General features: G+C 43.9%; 1 protein-coding gene across 23 annotated transcripts in view; it reads right to left on the reverse strand.

The window, feature by feature from the left end:
- rap1gapa (RAP1 GTPase activating protein a) overlaps positions 1–25,363 on the reverse strand; it is a 558,062-nt gene that overhangs the window by 34,910 nt on the left and 497,789 nt on the right. For all 23 annotated transcript variants that reach the window (XM_072585952.1, XM_072585944.1, XM_072585950.1 and 20 more), the window contains 2 exons: positions 12,643–12,720; positions 2,741–2,850 (listed from right to left, as the gene is read on the reverse strand). In XM_072585952.1, the coding sequence (XP_072442053.1) occupies positions 2,741–2,850; positions 12,643–12,720 (188 nt within the window). The remainder of the gene's footprint in view (positions 1–2,740; positions 2,851–12,642; positions 12,721–25,363) is intronic.

The following is a 25,363-nucleotide window of genomic DNA, read 5'->3' on the forward strand; positions in this document are numbered from 1 at the left end:
CTCCCTAATTTGTTCTGCCAAGTCTTTCTCGTGCCCCCTCCTGGCTCTCCTCAGACCATTTTTGAGCTCCTTGCTCGTCTGCCTGTAATCCTCTAGAGCTGAGCTTGACCCTAGCTTCCTCCACCTTATGTAAGCTACCTTTTCCCTTTTGACGAGAAGCTCCACCGCTCTCGTCATCCAAGGTTCCTTTATCTTACCACTACTTGCCTGTCTCAGAGGGACATATTTATTCATCACTTGCAACAACTGTTCCTTAAACAGTCTCCACATGTCTATAGTGCCTTTACCATGGAACAATTGCTCCCAATCCATGCTTCCTAACTCATGTATAATCGCATCATAGTTTCCTCTTCCCCAATTAAATATCCTCCCATTTTGCCTAATCCTCTCCTTCTCCATAGTTATGTAGAATGTGAGGTAGTTGTGGTCACTATCACCAAAATGCTCTCCCACCACAAGATCTGATACCTGCCCCGGCTTGTTTCCAAGCACTAAGTCTAGAATGGCCTCTCCCCTCGTCGGCCTGTCAACATACTGAGTTAGGAAACCCTCCTGAACACACCTTACAAAAACAGCTCCTGCTTGAAGGAGGTTCCAATCAATATTGGGAAAGTTAAAGTCACCCATTATAACAACCCTACTACGTCCACACTTTTCCAAAATCTGCCGACCTATGCTTTCTTCCATCTCCCTGCTGCTACTGGGGGGCCTGTAGTAAACCCCTAACAAGGTGACTGCTGCCTTGCTGTTCCTAATTTCCACCCATACTGACTCGGCAGGCAGATCTTCCTCAACAATGGAAGCTTCTGTAGCTGTGATACCCTCTCTGATTAGTAGTGCTACACCCCCCTCCTCTTTTCCCCCCCCTCCCTATTCTTTTTAAATGCTCTAAACCCTGGAACATCCAGCAACCATTCCTGACCCTGAGAAACCCATGTCTCTGTTATGACCACAACATCACAGCACCAGGTACTGATCCATGCTCTAAGTTCATCACTTTTATTCCTGATACTCCTTGCGTTAAAGCAAACACATTGTAACTGATCCCTTGGTTCCTTCCCAGGAAGATCCTTCCCACTAGCTGGTCTACTTCTTGCTATTGCCTCATCTCCATCAACTCTCACCACCGGTGTACAGCTCAGGTTCCCACCCCCTGCCATACTAGTTTAAACCCTCTCGAACAACTCGAGCAAACCTTCCACCCAGGACATTGGTCCTTTTCCAGTTCAGATGCAACCCATCCTTCTTGTACAGGTCCCACCTTCCCCAGAGGGCATCCCAATTATCTACATATCTGAAGCCCTCCCTCCTACACCAGCTGCGCAGCCACGTAAAAAACTGCGCCCGCTCCCTGTTCCTCGCTTCACTATCTCGTGGCACCAGTAGTAAACTAGAGAACACTACTCTGTTTGTCCTGCTTTGCAGCTTCCATCCTAACTCCTTATTGTCATTAAGAACATACACAGATAGAGAAAGTCATTCAGTTCTTCCACATGGACAGCATGTGCTGTCCCCTCCTACCAAATAGTATCCAGCAATTCCCTAAATAACTGGAGAATTGTCATCTCAACTAATCTAATCAAACTCTACTTCAAATGCATACTGTGTATGTGAGGAGCTAATTTTAAAATTTGTTTTTTTACCAGCATGATGGCTTCCTGACAATTTTAAATTCACCTTTCCCACATCACTTCTCAAAGATTTCTTCTGAAATCACTCCCTTCACCAGGTTGAAAAGGTTTATTGATGTGAGCTCATTGCTGTCAATATCTATCAATGATGAAACAGGAGGTTTCTTTGGCCATCAGAATTACTTAACAAAAGATACATTTCACAATTAGTCTGTTGCTTTTCAAATCACCAAACTGAAAAAGCAAGAGGGGATTTCAAAGTCTCTGTGATAACTGGAGCAAAATGAAATGATCAGGATCCTCCTGGGTGCTGAACAATTCCACTAGCATTCCCATGACAGACAGGTGACCTGTGGTTTTATTGTAGCCAGAAACTTGGATAATGTAACATATTTCTTCATTCAACACTACTGCTTTCAACATGAACTGGACTTGATTCAGCAGCCTCATTAAATAACAGTCTTCCTGTCAAAATGTCCATTTGTTAGAAATACATCATGTGATCATGAAAATTGAGTTGAAATATATCCCACCCATCACTTGGGCCTGATCTTGACCTAATGATGTGATTATCTGAGTTGCTTTCTGTACCAAAATCAATAAAGATCTGTGAAAAACATATTAAAAATTCCCTTTAATGCTACAGAACATAAAAAAAAGCATTCTGGACTACCCACCCCCCCCCCCCACCCCCAATAAAATCTCTGCATTCCTCTGATACAAGCCCAGATGTGCCTCCTGCCTTTACATTCAGTATCAGCAGACCGTGCAATCAGTGTCACGTCTGTGCATTTTCCAAGTCATCAACACCCACCAACAGTGCTCTGCTCTCCTGGTTTACATTTCTGATGTGGAGGTGCCAGTGTTGAACTGGGGTGAACAAAATTTACATTCGTCACGATGGACTGAATAATGTTCTTCTGCCCAGCAATAATTCCATGACTCTGTCAACGTCTCAGAGAGATTATGGTTCAGGTCACCTTTCAGTCTGAAATGTTCATCAAAGCCATAACATTACACTTTTATGGAAGCTGTTTAATGGAAACAATGGTGCACTGGTTTTCCCAGTAAAACTGTACTGTAGCAAAACAGCAAATACTGACTCGCACCTTCTCTCCACCACCTCTTGAATGTTCTCTATTCCGATGGCACTGCTCCGGCGGGAGCTGAAAGGTCCGGATTTCTTCCTCGTTGGGCTTTTCCCCGGAATAATCAATGACTGTGAAAATATATTTAGTGTCATACACCCAACAGAAAATACATGCAACTGGCCTCATATTATAATACTGTTGCATAATGGACCATTTCAGCATACATTGATTTGCATGCAGTTATATTTCAAAATAAAAAAAAATCACATTTATTTATGGGAGTTTCCTGTGCACAAAGGTTGCCCAGGTGTATTGTTTAGTGACATTGCAAAAACTGAACCTTTATCATGACAGGTCTCTCACCAATGCAGAAACATTTTGATTACAGTGAGTTTACATTGGGCAAACAAGCTGGGACTAGAGAATTAATAACGTCCAGATAAGGGAACTAACAATTATGCATTTGTTTGATGTTCATGTCCCCGTTATTTAATAGAGCCTCTAATTTAATTAAAATATCCAAATACTTGAAGTGTTTGTTTGATCTTACTGGAAGAGGGATTTCCCAGCTCATCACTTAACCATGGGGTTTCCAACACTGGTTAAGTAACAGGGAAAATCTATTTATTTAAAGTATTTAATTCTTATGTGACTGTTAATCCTTAGAATTCTTTTGGGATTTTGGTGGAAAATATTAATTATTCATTTTGCTTTGTAATCATTCCATTTCCAACTAATATCCTTGGCTTTTTATCAGCTCTTTAGCTCTGGCCTTGTCCTGATGTTGAACTTCATTTAGTAATTGAACAAAAGACAAAGATCTTTCCCAGGACTCTCCCCAGTGTCATCCCCAGGCAGGATGCAGGGCTCCACCTGAAAGGTGCTGATTTCAATGTTGCTCCGGGAGAATGAAGGTGGATTTTGGTCTATGCAACAGGCAAGGATCCTTTCTCATTTCTTTCTCTCTCCCACTACCACCATTCCATTCCTACTATATGGCCTCCACCAGAGTTTCAAATGCATCACAGATGTTGGGCATGAAATTGGCTGCTGTCTCATCAATTAGAACTAACATTGAGAGGAGCAAATTTGGCCACACTGAGAAACCTAAGGATCAAAACCAGCTTTTTATTCCAAAGAAAGGCAAAACCATGTTTCATAGGAGTTTGCCAAATGTCTATTGTTTTATATAGCTCATAACATGAATCAACAAGTCAGAATTTGCTGCTTATAATTTCATGGACATTCACTCATGTTATTTTAAGGATTTAGAGCCCATGTGAAATTATCTTGAGAAAATGTCAATGCATGTCTGCTCCTTAGTGAAGCATCTTTATGTCCCATGTTTGCAGAACTGTTGAGTCCCACTGTATTTGCTCTTTTGAACCAAGGAATATGTTTCCATGCTCCTCAGGGAAAGTCAGTTTGACATTAAATGAGGTTGAGTTAAGTCTGGAAAAGGCTGAGCACTAGTTGTCATACCTTCTGTGCACTTAGTTCCATCAAGATGTGTGAAAATCAGAGGAACACCAACAGATTTTAAACAAGTTAATGTAACACCATCTCTGAAACTATTAGTAAACACATTTAACAGTTACATCAATAACTTAACTATTACACATGTGACATCAAAATAAAACAACATCTGTAGTTCTTACAAATTAATAAAATTCAACTTCATCCTTTTGTTATAGAAGGGATCTCTCTCCAATTTTCACCTGACATGTTTCTAAAAAATTATAAATAATCTGTGCTACAACCATCAGGATTTCCTCCCACCACCCCCCCACCCCTGCCAAAAGGCATTCCCCCCCCAACCATCACCCATATCCCACTCTCTCACCTCCACCCCACCCCCACCACCACCCTACCCATGATCCCCCAAACCCACCAAGCCCCGGGCCTGGCTCAGGCAAAAGCCAACAAGTATTAAAGGTTCAAGATGACTTTGATACTTTCACTTACATTTATTTAGTTTAGAAAAGAGAAGCTTTTCCTCCATTCTGAGAATTTGCTGCTGCCCATTCTATTCCAAAACTGATGGCCCCTCTGTATTCCTGCAGCCAAATCCTACCGTCCTAACTTTGCAATGTTAGGTAGCTTTTGGTAACCTTCCAAACATCCCTCATGGTTAAAGTTCTCACCTAAAACATAGTTGTTTCATTTGTAGGAGACTGTCTCTAGTACTTTGCATTTCAGCAGATTGCAATTCATTTGTCAATACCTCGGCCATCTTGCAGGCTTTTTGCTGGGGTTTGGTAATGTGCAGTTTGGGAAAAAAATCTCCTTAAATCGGTTTTCAGCACAGCCCACGGGTATTAATCGATCATTCATTTCGAACTAATGTTCCTTTAATTCATGATTTGGTTCTTACTATTCAAGAGTATGGTGCTGGAAAAGCACAGCAGGTCAGGCAGCATCCGAGGAGCAGGAAAATCAATGTTTCGGGCAGGAGCCCTTCATCAAGAATGAGGCTAGAAGCCTCGAACCTGGTGAGATAAATGGGAAGAGGGTGGGGTGGGGCTGGGGAGAAGGTAGCAAAGAGTACAATAGGTGAATGGGGGTGGGGATGGAGGTGATAGGTCAGAGAGGAGGGCGGAGCGAGCGAATAGATGGGAAGGAAGATTGGCAGGTGGGAGAGGTCATGAGGACGGTGCTGAACTGGAGGGTTAGAACTGGGGTAAGGTGGAGTAAGGGGAAATGAGGAAACTGGTGAACTGATGCCCTGGGGTTGAAGTGTTCTGAGGTGGAAGATGAGGCAGGCGTTCTTCCTCCAGGCGTCGGGTGGTAAGGGAGTGGCGGTGGAGGAGGCCCAGGACCTGCATGTCCTCGGCAGAGTGGGAGGCTGGGTTGAAGTGTTTGGCCACAGGGCAGTGTGGTTGGTTGTGCAGGTGTCCCAGAGATGTTCTCTGAAGTGCTCTGTGAGTAGGCTTCCTGTCTCCCCAACGTAAAGGAGACCACATCGGGAGTAACGGATACAATAAATGATGTGAGTGGATGTGCAGGTGAAACTTTGATGCATGTGGAAGGCTCCTTTGGAGCCTTGGATGGAGGTGAGGGGAGAGGTGTGGGTACAGGTTTTGCAATACCTGCAGTGGCAAGGGAAGGTGCTAGGAGGGGAGGGTGGGTTGTTGGGGGGCGTGGACCTGACCAGGTAGTCACGGAGGGAACAGTTTTTACGGTAAGTGGATAGGGGTAGGGAGGGAAATATATCTCTGGTGGTGGAGTCTGCTTGTTGGTGGCGGAAATGGCGGAGGATGATGCGATGTATCCGAAGGTTGGTGGGGTGGAAGGTGAGGACCAGGGGTTTTCTGTCCTTGTTGTGATTAGAGGGATGGGGTTCGAGGGCAGAGGTGCAGGAAGTGGATGAGATGCACTGGAGGGCATCATGTTGGAGGGGCTATTTTCCTTCCCACCTGTCCACTCCACCCTCCTCTCGGACCTACCACCATTACCTCCACCTCCATCACCCATGCCCCCCATCCAACCCCGTCATCTATCTCTCCACACCCAAAGCTTCCAGCCTCATTCCTGATGAAGGGCTTTGGCCCGAAATGTCGACTCTCCTGCTCCTCGGATGCTGCCTGACCTGCTGTGCTTTTCCAGCACTATACTCTTGACCCTAATCTCCAGCACCTGCAGTCTTTGCTTTTGCTTTTCTTATTCTTCTGTTCTCCCAATCCATTTGTTTCCAAGGTCTGTAACTCCTTGACTTATCACATTAGCTAACTTACTCTTTCACTGATGATTCAAATCTAGATTCCTCAGGGTCCAGGCCACACGACCCTCACCCCTCACATACCCCAGTGGTTGTCCATGATCCAAACCTCCTCATTTTTAGACCATTTAGGGAAGAAATAAAAATGCTACTTCTTTCAGCTTTTTGGAAGCAAAGTGTGGCTCTCCCTTATATCTCTAACTAACAACTGTTGTCTCTTACTTCCTGCCCATCATTACCATTGACACTTGACTTCTCCTATTTCCTGTTTTCCCATGTTTATAGCTGAAAATGTGATGCTGGAAAACGCAGCAGGTCAGGCAGCATCCAAGGAACAGGATAATCGACGTTTTGGGCATAGGCCCTTCAGGAATGAGGAAAGGGTGTCCAGCAGGCTAAGATAAAAGGTAGGGAGGAGGGACTTGGGGGAGGGGTGTTGGAAATGCGATAGGTGGAAGGAGGTCAAGGTGAGGGTGATAGGCCGGAGTGGGGTGGGGGCGGAGAGGTCAGGAAGAAGATTGCAGGTTAGGAAGGCGGTGCTGAGTTCGAGGGATTTGACTGAGACAAGGTGGGGGGAGGGGAAATGAGGAAACTGGAGAAATCTGAGTTCATCCCTTGTGGTAGGAGGGTTCCTAGGCGGAAGATGAGGTGCTCTTCCTCCAACCATCGTGTTGCTATGGTCTGGCGATGGAGGAGTCCAAGGACCTGCATGTCCTTGGTGGAGTGGGAGGGGGAGTTGAAGCGTTGAGCCACGGGGTGGTTGGGTTGGTTGGTCCGGGTGTCCCAGAGGTGTTCTCTGAAACATTCCGCAAGTAGGCGGCCTGTCTCCCCAATATAAAGGAGGCCACATCGGGTGCAGCGGATGCAGTAAATGATGTGTGTGGAGGTGCAGGTGAATTTGTGGTGGATATGGAAGGATCCCTTGGGGCCTTGGAGGGAAGTAAGGGGGGGGAGAGGTGTGGGTGCAAGTTTTGCATTTCTTGCGGTTGCAGGGGAAGATGCCGGGAGTGGAGGTTGGGTTGGTGGGGGGTGTGGACCTGACGAGGGAGTCAAGGAGGGAGTGGTCTTTTCGGAACGCTGATAGGGGAGGGAAGGGAAATATATCCCTGGTGGTGGGGTCCGTTTGGAGGTGGCGGAAATGACGGCGGATGATACGATGTATATGGAGGTTGGTGGGGTGGTAGGTGAGGACCAGTGGGGTTCTGTCCTGGTGTTGGTTGGAGGGGCGGGGCTCAAGGGCAGAGGAGCAGGAAGTGGAGGAGATGCGATGGAGAGCATCGTCGACTACGTCTGGGGGGAAATTGCGGTCTTTGAAGGAGGCCATCTGGATTGTACAGTATTGGAACTGGTCCTCCTGGGAGCAGATGCGGCGGAGACGAAGGAATTGGGAATATGGGATGGCGTTTTTACAGGGGGCAGGGTGGGAGGAGGTGTAGTCTAGGTAGTTGTGGGAGTCGGTCGGTTTATAGTAAATGTCCGTGTTGATTCGGTCGCCCGAGATAGAAATGGAGAGGTCTAGGAAGGAGTGGGAGGAGTCTGAGACGGTCCAGGTGAATTTGAGGTCGGGATGGAAGGTGTTGGTAAAGTGGATGAACTGTTCAACCTCCTCGTGGGAGCACGAGGCAGCGCCGATACAGTCATCGATGTAGCGGAGGAAAAGGTGGGGGGTGGTGCCAGTGTAGCTGCGGAAGATGGACTGTTCCACATATCCTACAAAGAGGCAGGCATAGCTGGGGCCCATGCAGGTGGACACTTTCTCCTCGCTCTGATCTCCAGCATCTACAGTCCTCACTTTCCCCCCGTCCTTGGATGCTGCCTGATCTGCTGCGCTTTTCCAGCAACACATTTTCAGCTCTGATCTCCAACATCTGCAGTCCTCACTTTCTCCTCTGCAACTGCAAGAAATGCAAAACTTGCGCCCACACCTCCCCCCTTACTTCCCTCCAAGGCCCCAAGGGATCCTTCCATATCCGCCACAAATTCACCTGCACCTCCACACACATCATTTACTGCATCTGCTGCACCCGATGTGACCTCCTCTATATTGGGGAGACAGGCCGCCTACTTGCGGAATGTTTCAGAGAACACCTCTGGGACACCCGGACCAACCAACCCAACCACCCCATGGCTCAACTCTTCAACTCCCCCTCCCACTCCACCAAGGACATGCAGGTCCTTGGACTCCTCCATCGCTAGACCATAGCAACACGACGGCTGGAGGAAGAGCGCCTCATCTTCCGCCTAGGAACCCTCCAACCACAAGGGATGAACTCCGATTTCTCCAGTTTCCACATTTCCCCTCCCCCCACCTTGTCTCAGTCAAATCCCTCGAACTCAGCACCGTCTTCCTAACCTGCAATCTTCTTCCTGACCTCTCCGCCCCCACCCTACTCTGGCCAATCACCCTCACCTTGACCTCCTTCCACCTATCGCATTTCCAACACCCCTCCCCCAAGTCCCTCCTCCCTACCTTTATCTTAGCCTGCTGGACACACTTTCCTCATTCCTGAAGAAGGGCTTACGCCCGAAACGTCGATTCTTCTGTTCCTTGGATGCTGCCTGACCTGCTGCGTTTTTCCAGCAACACATTTTCAGCTCTGATCTCCAGCATCTACAGTCCTAACTTTTTCCCATGTTTATACCCCATTTTCAATTTCCTGTTTCAATCCCCTTCTTTTCCAATTAAATCTAAAGGCTTCAATAAAACTGTTGTTAGTTGGCCTGATACTGGTTGGCACTGGTTCTTTGATGGGACCATTGTTTCCTGTCTTATCTTGTTCTATGCTGCAAGTTTGGCTTTAGTCACCTCTTCTTTGAAACATCTTAATTTGTCTCTCAAAACTTCTCAGCCTTGGTTATTATACGCTTCCTCCTGCTTGGATCATCTTGGAACTGAAATCAGGACTTGTTTCTTTTCCATTCCTCACAGACTTTTGCAAGCTGAAAATTAGTATAATCCAACCACTACTCCTAAATATTAATGTTTTTTAACCATTGGTTGAGTTTGAAATTATAGACTTGGTCCTTTACTTTCAGCAAAATATTAAACTGTTAAAAAAAAGGTGATGAATTATATACAAGTGAATAGTACCTACCAGTTATTTGCATACAACATAAACCAAGTATTTCAATGTTAGTAAACATTAATAATCATTGACTCGTACACAAATTAACAAATTAATAATGGATTAGTGTTTATTAATCAATGATTATTGAGTTTAGTGCTGTATTCATTATAATTAAAATGCAAACAATAAATCATTAGCTAAATAACACTTAAAAAATCAGGTCATGCAGTAATTTAAAAATCAAATGCTCATCACCCAATTTATCCAGAGGAGTGACTTTAGTTTGTAGCTGCAGCAATATAGTGACAGGATGTTAGTGACAACCCTCTGTTGCTAAAGTACTCTTCACTCCTGATGGAATAATGCAGTCTGCTGAAGTGGTCATCTGCTACTCCCAGTGTACTTCGCCTCACATTGACCCCTGCAACTGTCCATGTGATGAGTGACTAGCAGTGACAGCACATCAGCTCGAGGTGCAGGTGAGATCTCAGTCCATCACCAGGAGCATGGCAAGTCAGTGTCTCTATCATCTCATCTTCTGACTGGGCAGCCTACAGCCCGGAGGACTTAACATTGTGTTCTCCAATTTCAAGTAACCTCCTTTCCATCCCCTGACTCCCTTCACAGCCCCTCCCTGCCACCAAACGGATGCATTCCTCCCATTGACCAATCAGGTCATACCCTTGACCTGACTTCACCTATCCCCACTTCACCACCCTACCCCCACCAACCCCTTTATCTGCAGCTCACCCCACACCCACTCCCAGTCCAAAGAAGGGTTACACCTGAAATATCAACTTCTGCATCTCCTGACGCTGCCTGGCTTACTGTGTTCTTCCAGCCTCCTGCCTGTTTACTCTCTATCAATGGGCAGTCATCCTGACACACTTCATCTGTCCGAATGTTCTTCTCTGTCTTTGGGCTCTATTTCTACCTATTGTTTACTCCTCATCACCTCCCCCAACCCTATTGTCTGCATATAAATCAACATTTCCCTAGCTACTATCAGTTCTGAGGAAGGGTAACTGGACCCAAAACATTAACTCTGATTTCTCTCCACAGATGCTGCCAGACCTGCTGAGCTTTTCCAGCATTTTCTGTTTTCGTTTCTGACTTCCAGTGTCCACAGCTGTTTCAGTTTTTATCCTGTCACACTCCCTACTATCTCATGACAGAAGTGGCCAATAAGCAGCTCACCCTTTCCTGTCGAGTGAAGAACTCTGCACAGGGGCAGAAGGGTGATGCAAAACAAGGAGAAAAGAATTGACCTGAAGAGACCTTCCTGTATCTTGGGCTCGGATCACCAGTTAACCAGGCTGATATGATTGTTAAGAAGGGGTATAGTGGTTTAGCTTTTATTGGTAGAGGGATTGAGTTTCAGAGATATGAGGTCACGTTGCAGCTCTAAAAAATTCTGGTGTGGCCGCACTTGGCGTGTTGTGTATGGTTCTGGTCATTGCATTATAGGAAGGATGTGGAAGCTTTGGAAAGGATTCAAAGGAGATTTACCAGGATGTGCCTGATATGGAGAGAAGGTCTTACAAGGAAAGGCTGAGGGGCTTGAGGCTACTTTCGTTTGAGAGAAGGAGGTTGAGTGGTGACTTAAGTTGCGGCTGTACAAGGCATTGCTTAGGTTACTGTTGGAATATTGTGTGCAATTCTGGTCTCCTTCCTATCAGAAAGATGTTGTGAAACTTGAAAGGGCTCAGAAATGATTTACAAGGATGTTGCCAGGGTTGGAGGATTTGAGCTATAGGGAGAGGCTGAACAGGCTGGGGCTGTTTTCCCTGGAGCGTCGGAGGCTGAGGAGTGACCTTATAGAGGTTAACAAAATTATGAGGGGCATGGATAGGGTAAATAGGCAAAGTCTTTTCCCTGGGGTGGGGGAGTCTAGAACGAGAGGGCATAGGTTTAGGGTGAGAGGGGAAAGATATAAAAGAGACCTATGGGGCAACTTTTTCACACAGAGGATGGTATGGGTATGGAATGAGCTGCCAGAGGATGTGGTGGAGGCTGGTACAATTGCAACATTTAAAGGGCATCTGGATGGGTATATGAATAGGAAGGGTTTGGAGGGATATGGGCTGGGTGTTGGCAGATGGGACTAGATTGTGTTGGGGTATCTGGTCAACATGGATAGGTTGGACCAAAGGATCTGTTTCCATGCTGTACATCTCTATGACTCTATAATAGATACATACAAGATGATCAGAAGGTTAGATAGGGTGGACAGTGAGAGCCTTTTTCCTCGGTCCGTGATGGCTAGCACAAAGGGACATAGCTTAAATTGAGGGGTGATACATATAGGACAGATGTCAGAGGTAGGTTCCTTACTCAGAGTAGTAGGGGCGTGGAACAGTAGTAGATTTGTCAACTTTAAGGGCATTTAAATGGTTATTGGATAAACATATGGATGATAATGGAATAATGTAATTTAAATGGGCTTCAGATTGGTTTCACAAGTCGGCGCAACATCCAGGGCCGAAGGGTCTGTACTGCGTTGTAATGTTCTAAGTTCTAACACCGGACATCTAAGTGGATCTGAAACTGCTCCTTTCATAACCTGTGCTCTGAGCTGCCTCATTTCTGTATCCACTGACCCAGGAAACTCTCCCATATTGTGAGGGCGTGGCTCTGATAACTGTCAAAATCTCTCGGACAGTAGTTTAGCATTGTTGTTACTAACCAGTCACTATTTGAACAATGCAGTGAAGACATCCCTTAAAAGTCAATTCCCAAGACTTTGTTAAACTTGATTGTCATTGAGGTTGGTCATGCAACGGGCAAATTAATTGAAATCAATGCATCCATGACTATTATATTTAGAAACCATCTCCTCAGACAGTCAGATAGCTGACTTTGTAGCTTGTACTTAAATCTTTTGTTTTTCTTCAAGTCTCATATATCTGTCCAAATAAAGAAGGTTTTGGAGTACAGGCTGCAAGGCCAGCATTGAAACATTAGGAAAAGATGCTCTAAATATAGAGATGGTGTTTTGGAACATTTAAGAGCAACTTGCTCCTATAAAAATAACAAACTCATGCAGCAGACTTGAATCAGTGAGCGTGCAGTGAGCATCACACATGAGAAGCAGGATTGAACAAGAAACAGGAAAGTGAGTGAAAAGCATAAACCTCTTCTATTGTTCCTATGCCTATAGCACTGCCTCGACGTCCGTGCTTAGTTGGGCTTTTTCCAGGCACAAGCAACGACTAAGGAAAGGGAAAGGAGAAAATACAAAATGAATCATGCATAGCTTTCCTCACAACAAAGACTTATGATGACTTACAAGAATGGCACCAAGAAGTGAAAATTATGGAGTGGGGGGTGGAGGTGGATGCAAAAGATCCAAAGAAATTGCAGCTGTTTTACCAAACATGAATGAATATTTGGAACTGAAACTTGTACCCTGGGTTTTGGATCCAGTGTAACTGAAGTGGTTCACTTGAAACACCATGAAGTACATATTTACAATATTTTTTAAACGGATTGTTTTTCCTTTGCTTCCTGTTGAGTGCCCAACCTTTCAAACCAACCCAAGGCCAAGAGGAGAGGTTAGAGATTTCTCAACCAGACCTCAGCTAGTGTCATGGTGTAGGGGCCTGCAAAAGGCAGAAAAACAGCTTAGTGACTCACCTGGATTCCCCTCCCAGCAGAATATAAGGTCTTCATTTGGTGCTTCCCTAAAGCACAGCGCGAGAGTGGGAGCCCATTGCACAGCAGGTCACAGACACAATCTGCATCCCACTCCCTGACAGTTCATCTATATATTGCTTTACATGGAATCTACATGCTCTGCACAAACCACAAAGCAGCCGCAATGTTAGTGAACTGTAAACCTGAGAAATCTGAAGAGCAATCACACTTAGAACTCTTCGTGAGAACTCTCAATGTACATCCTCCTGGACAGTGACATACAGTCACCTTCCCAACTGCTGGTTAAAGCAGCAGCATTACCAGCCTGCAAGTTTGGATTAGGTGGTCTGATTTCTTGAAGAGAGTTTTGGAAATCTCTAAATAATAAATGGAAGAGCAATTCTTTGCATATTAATTAACAATGTTTTCATTGGACTTACATCATCCAAAGTTACACCTTACAGACAGTACGGTGGCAATTTTATTGTATCATTTTAGACTTTGCAATGGGTTAATCCAGTGGACTACTATTAAATAAATCACGAGGTAGAAAAGAAACTATTACAATAATCATGTGGGACTTCAATATGCAGGTGGACTGGGAAAATCAGGCTGATTGTCGATCCCAAGAAAAGGAATTTGTGGAATGTCAAAGAGATAGTTTTTTTGGAGCAGCTTGTGTTGGAGCCCATTAGAGAACAAGAAATTCTGGATTTGATGACATGGAATGAGGCAAACTTGATTAGGAAGCTTAAGGTGAAGGAACCCCCAGGGGGCAGTGATCATAATATGATAGAATTCACCCAGCAGTTTGAGAGGGAGAAGCCAGAGTCATTTGTAATTTGTCATTACAAATTGAGTAAAACTAACTACAAAGATATGAGGGAGGAGCTGGCCAGAGTTGATTGGATGGGGAATCTGGCAGGGAAGATGGTGGAGCAGCAATGGCAGGAGTTTCTGGAGGTAATTCGGGAGCACAGCAGAGATTCATTCAGAGGAAGAAGCAGCACACTGAGGGCAGGACAAGACGACAAGGGAAGTCAGCTCAAAACAAAGCATATAATGTGGTGAAGCTAAGTGGGAAGTCAGAGAATTGGGAAGTCTTTAAAAATCAGCAAAGAAAGCAATAAAAGAGGAGAAGGTGAAATATGAGAGTAAGCTAGCTGGTAATATAAAGGAAGATTACAAGAGAACGTTCAGAAATACAAAAGGTAAGAGAAAGCCGACAGTGGATACTGGACTGATGGAAAAATGAGACAGAAAAAGGAGTAATGGGGAATGAAGAATTGGAGCAGGAACTGAACAGATACTTTCCATCAGTTCTCACAATGGAAGACATCATCGGCATATCAGAACTTCAAGAGAGTCAGGGCCAGAGGTACGTGTAGTGGCCATCACTTAAGAGAAGGTGCTGGGGAAGCTGAAATATCCAAAAGTGAATAAATCACCTTGACCAGATGGATGACACCCTGGGGTTCTCAAGGAGTTAGCTGAGGAGATTGTGGGAGTGATTGGTGGAGCTCTTTCAGGAATCACTGGAGTCAGGGAGGGTCTAAGAGGACTGGAAAATGACCAATATAACACCCCTGTTTAAGAAGGGAGGGAGGTAGAAAACAGGAAATTATAGATTGGTTAGCCTGACCTTGGTCATCAGTAAGAATTGAGTGTCCACCCTTAAGGATGAGACTGTGAAGTACTTGGAGGTGCAGGATAAAATAGAGCTGAGTTAAGGGGAGGTTGCGCCTGACAAATCTGTTAGAATTCTTTGAGGAGGTACTGAGCAAGTTAGACAAAGGAGATCCAGTGGAAATGATCTATTTGGATTTCCAGAGGCCTATGAGAAGGTGCTGCACAGGAGCTAAATAAGAACCCATTGTATAAGGGGCAAGGTACTGACATGGATGGAGGATTGGTTGACTGATAGAAGGCACAGAGTGGGGATAAAGGAGTCTTTTCCAGGATTGCAATCAGTGACTAATGGGACCACAACTATTCACATTATACGTTAATGGACCGGACAAAGGAATTGAGAGTATTGTTGTTATATTTCCAGATGACACAAAGACAGATGGAGGGACAGGTAGTGCTGAGGAGGTGGGGAGACTATAAAGGACTTGGTCAGGCTGGGAGAGTGATAGGTGGAATACTGCGTGGGTAGGTGTGAGGTTATGCATTTTAGTAGGAGGAATAGGGGCATAGATTATTTTATAAATGGAGAAAAGACTTTGGAAATCTGAAGCACAAAGAGACCTGGGTGTCCTAGTTCAGGATTTTCTTAAGGCTAACATGCAGGTTCAGTTGACAGTTCGGAATGCAAATGCAATGTTAGCATTCATTTCAAGATAGCGAAAATACAAGAGCAGAGGCTGAATAATGCTTTGGTCAGGCCGCATTTGGAATATTGTGAACAGTTTCGTGCCTGTATCTAAGGAAGGATTTCCTGGCCTTGGAGAGGGTCCAGCGGGGGTTCTGGGATAATGAACTTATCATATGAGGAGCGGTTGAAGTCTTTGGGTCTGTACACAATGGAGTTTAGAAGGATGAGGGATATTCTCATTGAAACCTACAGAATATTGAGAGGCCTTGATAGAATGGATGTGGAGAAGATGTCTCCATTAGTAGGAGAGATGAGAACCCAGGGGCACAGCTTCAGAGTGAAGGGATGACCAATTTGAACTAAGATGAGGAGAAATGTCTTCAGCCAGAGGGTGGTTAATCTGTGGAACTCATTACCACAGAGAGCTGTGGAGGCCAAGTCATTGAGTATATGTAAGACCAAGATAGATAGGTTCCTGAATGGTAAGGGGATCAAGGGTTATGGGAGAAGTCAGGAAAATGGAGTTGAGAAATGTATCAGCCATGATTGAAGGGCGGACCAGAATTCAATGGGCTGAATGGCTTAATTCTTCTCCTGTACTTTATGGTATTATATCTCACGAGAGGTACAAAAATGATAAAGACAGCTTCTGCCACTTGCCAGTGTGCTTGAAGAGAGTTGGTGTTAGGTCCTAATTTATCATGGGCCCTGATTCTGAAAAATGTTTAATATTTATAATGTTGAATGTCTTTCAACGTATAGCAACAGTTCTGAATTCAGGCCCAGAGTGATTACCCTGAAAGCAGCTCTCTATCATCACAGAAACAGGAAAAACACAATTCATCTTCAAAAACAGCCAACTTGCAATAATGGAACACCACATTCACTTCCTCCTGGTCCACCACATTCCCAAACTGCACCTCAGTGCATCAGTGAACACAAAGAGATTCAATCCCTGAACTGCTAGCTCATCTCATCACTCAGCTTGGACAGAGAGAATTAGTCAGGGCCTTATACCCCATTAATATCCAACAATCCTTCTGCATCAAGCAGGAACGGGATCAGACTTTGAGATTTAGATCCCATTTGTAGATTCTGCTGGCAATCGCTGGTCACTTGCTGAGCAAGCAGTGACACACAGAACTAAAACCCAACATTGATATTATTTTCAGAAGAGCAGAGCAGCTCACCAACTCTGCTTCACACTAACTTAGCTTGCCTTGCAAAAACAAAACACAAGGCATGGGAACATTGAACACCGTGGGCGGCATGGTGGTACAGTGGTTAGCACTGTGGGCGGCACGGTGGTACAGTGGTTAGCACTGCTGCCTCACAGCGCCAGAGACCCGGGTTCAATTCCCGCCTCAGGCGACTGACTGTGTGGAGTTTGCACGTTCTCCCCGTGTCTGCGTGGGTTTCCTCCGGGTGCTCCGGTTTCCTCCCACAGTCCAAAGATGTGCAGGTCAGGTGAATTGGCCATGCTAAATTGCCCATAGTGTTAGGTAAGGGGTAGATGTAGATGTAGGGGTACGGGTGGGTTGCGCTTCGGCGGGGCAGTGTGGACTTGTTGGGCCGAACGGCCTGTTTCCACACTGTAAGTAATCTAATCTAATCTAATCTAATCTAATCAATATAATCTAATCTAATATCCAAGACACATTTTCAATTGAGTATAGAAGTACAGAAGTTGGAAAGTTATGTTGCAGTTGTACAAGACATTGGTGAGGCCACACTTGGAGTATTGTGTTCAGTTTTGGTCACCTTGTTATAAGAAGGATGTTATTAAATTGGAAAGAGTGCACAGAAAATTTACAAGGATGTTGCCTGGACTCAATAGTCTGAGTTTTAGGGAGAAGTTGGACAAGCTAGGACTTTTATCTTTCGAGCTTAGGAGACTGAGAGAGGACCTTATAGAGGTATATAAGATCATGAGAGGTATGGATAGGGTGAATGCACTCAGTCTTTTTCCCAGGGTGGGGGAATCAAGGACTAGAGGGCATCAGTTTAAGATTACAGTGGAAAGAATAAAAGGGAACCTGAGAGGCAACATTTTTACACAGAGGGTGGTGCGCACATGGAATGAGCAGCCAGTGGAAGTGGTTGAGGCAGGTATGTTAACAATATTTAAAAAAGCATTTGGACAAATACATGGATAGGAAAGGATTAGAAGGATATGGGTCAAGTGCAGGGAAATGGGGTTAGCGTGGATAGACATTTTGGTCGGCGTGGATCAGTTTGGGCCAAAGGGCCTGTCTCTGTGCTATAGGATTCTATGACTCTAATTTCAAACATAAAGTATCTCCTAAACATTACAAAAAACTGTTCTAACCAAATGTTTGATTTGACACTTACTACTTCTTCAGTTCGACTGAATAGAAAAATGATGTTAAGTGTAGAATTCCACCAGATCATTGACACCACAGGAGCATATTTGCCTAATGTTGAGTCTGGCCAGTTTTAACTAGCCTGCCAAGGGTAACATAGGGTGTATACAGCCAATTTCAGATGGTATTTCATGATGGTACAGTTCAAAGATGTCGGAGTAACTCTTTGCAAATCTGAGTTGAAATTATTTTTTAGGTAAGAAAGCTGAAGTTTCTCTATTATAAATATCCTGCTAACAAAACCACAGCAATACGACTTTGAAGCATGCAATTTCATTTGTAATCTATTGGTGGTTCCAAAAACCCAGTTTCTCCACTAGCCACTGCAAGTGGAATTGTAGTTCCTTTGTAAACACACACAGTTCTCCACAGAGAGGCAGATTAAATCAGAGGACCTGGCTTTGTGTCATTCCTGTCCATCTTCTGTTAGAGCAGCAAGGACAGACCTGTTCAAAGGTCACCTACACACAATGTTAGCCTAAGTTGGAAATGTTGATGACCTGTTTGTATAATAGTGTGAAACATGTGATAGTGAACTGCTTTCACTTTGCTCTCCATTTAAGAGACTAAAAAATGATCTAGACTTTTTACAACAAAACTTTACTATTGCTAATGTTGCAACACAGTTGAATTGGACCAAGTTTCTGATTGGTTCCCATGCTCAGTGAGACAGTGTGTTCTGACAGGTCCCATTGGGATTCCCATCCCAGAGATATGGCAGACTGACCAATCATACAAGTACACACAGTGGAACTGATCAATCTCATTGGTAATCACTCCATTTCTAGCTGCTCATTCATTCATTAACATTTGAAATCTCTGCTATAGGTTGCAACCTCTTAACCGTGGTGACTTTGTCAAGCAGACTGCAGCAGAACGGAAAGGCTGTGATTAATAACCACAACCACCTGCTGTACCTGCTGCATAATATCAGAACACGAACACATCAGATCACACAGTAGGTCATGTGTAAAACAGTTAGCATACCTTTGTGCGGATGGCATTGGGCAGATGAATTTAAATATGATTTTCTTTGTTAATTTTTTTTCCATAGAGACCATAATTGTTATTCTGCATCAAAGATTTCAGTTTGTATAGGGATTGGAGTATAGGAGTCTACTGAAGTATCACGTAATTTAACAAGGTCTGCCATCTAGAATTCTACAGAATTGAACACAAAATATGAGCAAATTCTTCCAATTCGATTTCATGACAGAAATTGAAAATGATTGTCATGTGAACTAGGAGCTTTGCCAAGAGTACAAATGTCTCTGATTGTGTGGTGTCATTGTAAATATGAAAAGGTTTGCACAAATTATACTTCAACAGTCTAGTCCAACACAGTACCTGCTCTTTTTACATTTTCAAATGATTTTTAAAAAGTGGGACGTGTTGCTGGCACACATCCAAGAGAATTGCAAAGGTGGGTTTTACAGATTATGAGTTTGTCAAAGGCTTGAGAGAAGGAACAAAGTGTTCACATAAATGGCAGTAGGAAATTGTGACTGTCCCTCAGAAGTATTCATATTGGTCCAACTGAAACATTGCAGAATAAAGATTGATCCTATGAGACATATATATTCAGAATTCTGGAATCAAGGGTGGGTGTGGAGGGGATAGGCGGGGTTAGGTGGGGAAGAGTTAAGCTACAGATCAATTACTATCGATGGAACAAGCTGGAGGAGCTGAAGGAGCTTCCTCCAGTGCCTATGATTGGCTTTGGGTCTGTGCAGTACAGCTTCCGGGTCATAGGTTGTGATGGGAATTCCCTGCATAAACCTGACTCTCATTTTACCACTGTAAGTTTTCTTAAAAATAAAATGTTGAAGTTTTAAACTGTTTTCTTTAATTCAAACTGAAATGGATTAACAGAGAGGGGATTTGATGTATTGGTTTTCCTGACTGTGAACTGAAGGTGAAACCAGGTCCTTGGCCAAGTCCTACTGAAAAACAAGTGGCAGTGTTCACACCTGGACACAGAGAAAGCAGAGTCAGGAAACCAGCAGCCCCCTGAGAACAGCACAGGCGGTCTCTGTTAGTCAACAGGCAGAAGCTTGTTCCCTGGTAAAGGAGATGGGACCAGCTGGGGTTTATAGACACTGGAGGAACTTCCCTGATGTGACTGGGAGGAGTTGTCTGCTGCTAGAAGTGGGTTAGATTGACGGGATTAAATGATGGGATCAGTTGTATTATCAAATTAAGAAAGGATCTCTTTTTTGAAGTTTAGATTAGATTAGATTAGATTACTTACAGTGTGGAAACAGGCCCTTCGGCCCAACAAGTCCACACTGACCCGCTGAAGCGCAACCCACCCATACCCCGACATCTACATCTACATCTACCACTTACCTGACACTACGGGCAATTTAGCATGGCCAATTCACCTGACCTGCACATCTTTGGACTGTGGGAGGAAACCGGAGCACCCGGAGGAAACCCACGCAGACATGGGGAGAATGTGCAAACTCCACACAATCAGTCGCCTGAGGCGGGAATTGAACCCGGGTCTCTGGCGCTGTGAGACAGCAGTGCTAACCACTGTGCCACCGTACCACCCACTTAGTAGGCAACCAGTAAGATCCAGTCTAAGATGACTTTTGGCTGGTTTCTTACAGTTAAAGCCTTAAAATATGAAATTTTGTCCTGAAACTCTTTGACTGAGTCACTGGAAATTCAAATTTCTCGTTAAAGGTTATCTGTCTCCAAGTGGCATATAACACTGCTGAGTAAATCAGCAATGAGGAGAGGGTCTGGATCAGTTTAATTTTTATGGCAATATTTAACAAGTAAACAATCACCAACTGCCTTGAATTTTGCAAAAGATGCAACATGTTCCTGTTTTGATGGATTTTGGGCAGCACAGATTACAAATGAGTGTGAACATACCATAGGTAAATTATTGTTCTGCATTAACTCAATCGCTAGGTGCTTTAATCCCAAAATGGGAGCATAATAATGTATTATTTTTCTCCCAAAAGGGTAGTCAATCTGGGTAATCTTTTGCTGTCGAGGCTGCGTCATTTAAACATATTCAGGGCTAAGATAGATTTTTCATCAGTAAGGGAACCAGCTATGGAGATAGGACAGGAAAGTGGAGAATGAGGATTATCAGATTGGAAATAGATCTCAATGAATTTGATTTGATGGGCTGAATGGCCTATATCTACTCTTACATCTTCAAGCCAAATACACAGTTAGGAAAGATGAGAATACATGCTACAGCATAAGACCATCATGGGAATGGCTCTCGATTTGTTTTGTACACAATTTGAAAAAACACCATAGATCAGGGGGAACATGAGGTTCAATACAGGAACAGCTGGGAATGCTAAACTAATGAGAATGGGTATTTTGATGAAAAGTTAATGATCTTAAAAGTTAATGCTGTTTCTCTCTACAAAGATACTGCCTGACCTGCCTGATCTGACCATGAGGTTACAGATTGTGATGGAGTACAATTCTGCTGCTGTTGATGGCCCACAGCACCTCATGTTAAAAGTCTGTCCCATTCAGCACGGTGATAGTGCCACACAACATGGAGGTTATTCTCAATGTAAAAGCAGGACTTCGTCTCCACAGACACTGTACGGTGGTCACTCTTACTGATTCTGTCATGGACAGATACATCTGCAGCTGGCAGGTTGGCAAAGATGAGGTCAAGTATGTTTTTCCCTCTTGTTGGTTCCCTCACCACCTGTCACAACCCAGTCTAGCAGCTGTATCCTTTACAATCCAACCAGCTCGATCAATAATGGTGCTGCTGATCCACCCTTGGTGGTCGATATTGAAATCCCCCACCCTGGGTACATTTTGCACCTTTGCCTCCCTCAGTACTTTCTCCATGTTGTTCAAAATGGAGGAGCAATGACTCAACAGCCAAGGGAGAACAGTATACAGTAATACGCAAGAGGTTTCTTGTCCACATTTGACCTGATGACTTGAGACTTCATGGGAGCAACTCCCTCCCAACTGTATCCCACTGTGCCACCATCTCTGCTGGGTCTGTTCTACTGGTGGGACAGGATGGTGATGGTGGGGTCTCGGACATGGTCTGTGAGGTCTGATTCCATCAGAATGACTGTGTCAGGCTGTTGCTTGACTAGTCTGTGAGACAGCTCTCCCAGATTTGGCATTAGCTTCCAGATGTTAATGAGGGAGACAGGGCTGTTTTCACCATTATCATTCTTTGGTTGATGCCAAGCAGTCAGATCAACTTCATTTCTTTTTTCCTTTGGAATTATTGATACAATAGAGTGGCTTTCTAGGCCCTTTCAGAGGACAGTTAGGAGCTAGTTGTGGATCTGAAGTCATATGTAGGCCAGTCAAGGTAAAGGCCACAATCATTTCATGCTCATCATTAAAACATTTAAATCCAGATTTTTTTTCATTGAATTCACTTTCGACTATTTGGTGAGATTGGAAGTGGCATCTCTGTAACGTTATCAGTCTCTCTGGAATACTAGTCTGGTGACAGTGCCACTAGGCAGTCACCTTTTCTTGGTTAAACCAGTTTGCTGAGGGGATGGAATCCTGATATGTAGTTAAAGACAGTGAAGTGGAGATGGAATTAGAAGTAAAAACATGTGAGTGAGTCTGGGATGTAGAGGAAACATAGACCAGATAACGATGTACTGAAAACCAGTGAGACCTTGGTATGCACGTTCACAGATCCCTAAAGGCAGCAAGACAGATAGATTAGGTAGTTAAGGAGGAATATGGGATAATTGACTTTATTAACTAAGACACGGAACACAAGAGCAAAGAGGCTATACTCGAAATGTATCGATTGTTGGTTAGGCCACAAGTGTGCTGTGTGCTGTTCTGGTCACCATGTTACAGGAAGGATGTAATTGCACTAGACAGGATGCAGAGGGATTTACCAGGATACGGTCTGGAATAGAGGATCTAAGCTCTGAGGAGCTTTGGAGAAGCTGTAGTTGTTTCCCTTCAAGCAGCAACGGTTGAGAGGGGCAGGGATAGGTTGGAGAGGAAGGTACTTTTTCTCTTAATAGAGGGGTCAATAACCAGGAGCACAGCTGTGGAAGGTTAAGAGGAAATTTGAGGAGAACTGTTTTCATGCAGAGTATGATGGGAGTCTGGATCTCACGGTCTGAGAATTTGGTTGAGTCAGAAACTCTCGTAACATTTCAGCAGTGTTTAGATGTTCACTTGCATTGCCATGACCTTCAGGATTATGGGCCAACAGCTGGGAAATGGGCTTATATAGCATGGACACAGTGGGCTGAACGGCCACTTTTTATGCTCTAAACATCTATGAGCATTTCTATCCCACTAACCTTTGCAAGATGTGAACCCAAGGCCCAGAGGTGAAAGGTTAACTTTTAGCTCACTGTGCCACTCAGTTGATTTTGTGGATGTGATCATTTCTCCCAGAATAGTTTATCAGTCAATTTAAACACTGATATCAAAACAGCTTTTTTGGAATCAACTCCAAGTTGGTGGCATTGCCCAGTTAACTGTGTGAGCTGGGGTAGGACCTGGCAGTACATGTTGCTTTAGAAAACCCTTCAGTCCTGCCAAGCACTGAACCATGGCATTTGTGGGCAAAGGACAAACAAAAACTTTGTTTTACAATATTTGCTTGTGGTATTACATTTTGTGTACCAATTAGTTACTATGGCCAAGAGTAATAAAATCAGATGCTGAAGTTGTAAACTGTCAGCAAACTAATCTGTAAAGCTGCATGAAACCAATAAAAACCATAAGTTTGTTACAGCAACTAACATAAATTGCACATAATGATAGCTGCAGATATCTCTCCAATAAAAACCTTTCCACAACAGATTGTCAGAGTCCAGTGGCTCTCTGACTGGTCTTGAACCTGAGACAGGCCAGTACTTCAAGTGGTTAGCAATGTGGTCCCTTTCCAAATAATGTAACCAAGATGTAACAGAAACTGACCCAATTTTGACACCATTCCTGTCCCATCATGGTGCGACAAGTTAAAAAGTGAAAGTTGACAGGTCATTAGAGCCAGGATAATACTTTATCGTCACTCAGCATCCACACATTCCCACAGGATTGCAGGAAGATAGTTTCCATTATCACACTCCTCAGGAGCAGGTGGGATTCCAAAGCAGGCCTTCTGGCTCAGAGCTATGGACACTATCACTGCACAAGGCCCCTCAATTTCAGGAAAAGTTGATTATTTTAACAACTTTAAATATTCACACCATAAACCTTTCTACTGTCAATCTCTCAGTAACATCCAGGTCAAGACGTTGGCCAGTCCAGAAGCAATTAGACATTCTAACCATCACCATGACCAACAAAATCCCAATAAAAACCCATCATTCCATAGTTTGAATAGAGATAAAATTCTGCAGATGCTGAAAATCTTAAGCAAACACAGAGAATGCTGGAGAAATTCAGCAGGTCTGGCAGTGTCGGTAGAGAGAAAAACATCTGGTATGACTTTTTAATCAAAGAATTCAGCAGAGTCATATTAGACTAGAAATATTAACTCTGTTTCTCCATCCACAGTCACTGCCAGACCTGCTGAGTTTCCCCAGCATTCCCGGTGTTTATTCCACAGTTCTTGTTCCTTATCATGAACATTTGCACTTTCTTTTCTAAACTGCCAGTCACTTTGCCAAATATGTTGTGATCTGTTCCGCTGGAATTAACAGATAAAGTGCAACAAGCGACTGAGAGTACACAGTCCAATGAGGGCAATAGCAAGTATGTAAACATGATGATGGGACTGAAAGCAGACAATAAGGATTTTAAACCATTTAATACCATTTATGTTTAAACCTTAGACTGCTGACAGATTTACTGAATCACTACCTACTTCAGCACATTTTTTACATTTCATTTGACTGAATGAAAATCTATAAAGTTGATAAACCACCACAATTTACCTTAAATCACAATTGCGTAGCATGAAAATAGAAACATAGTGCAGGAGACCATTCAGCTCACCATGCCTATACTAGCAGATAAGAAGCAATCTAACCTGTACTCCCAGCTCTTGGCTTATCGACCTGCAGGGATTCTGCATAGAGCACCCTTTCAGGCTTTGAATTTCAGATTCTCATTGTCCTGCTACCTTTAAAGATCTGTAGACCTTCTGTTCTTCCACACCTGTCAGGAGCCAACCTTGCCATTGTTTGTCCTTCCAAACACAACATTTCATGCCTCGAGAATTATTTCCATTTGCCATTTTTCTGTCCACTTTACCAACTCCTTGACACCTTTGTAAAGTCAACAATCTTTCTCCTCGCCATGAACCACACAGCAAATTTTGTCTCATCCACGACGTCCGAACATTTAAGTTTAAATCATTGATCCTTAAGATGGAAAGCAATGGGCCGGGTACTGTGCCCCAAAAGAAACCAATTGGAAACAGTTTCCAGTCAGTAAAACACCAATTAACCATTACCATTTGTGTCTTGCCAGTGAGTAAACTTTGAATCAATCATAGAATCCCTACAGTGTGGAAACAGGCCCTTCGACCCAACAAGTACACACTGACCCTCCAAAGAGTAATCCACC

Source organism: Chiloscyllium punctatum, chromosome 16, assembly GCF_047496795.1.
Source record: "Chiloscyllium punctatum isolate Juve2018m chromosome 16, sChiPun1.3, whole genome shotgun sequence".
NCBI classification, from domain to species: domain Eukaryota; kingdom Metazoa; phylum Chordata; class Chondrichthyes; order Orectolobiformes; family Hemiscylliidae; genus Chiloscyllium; species Chiloscyllium punctatum.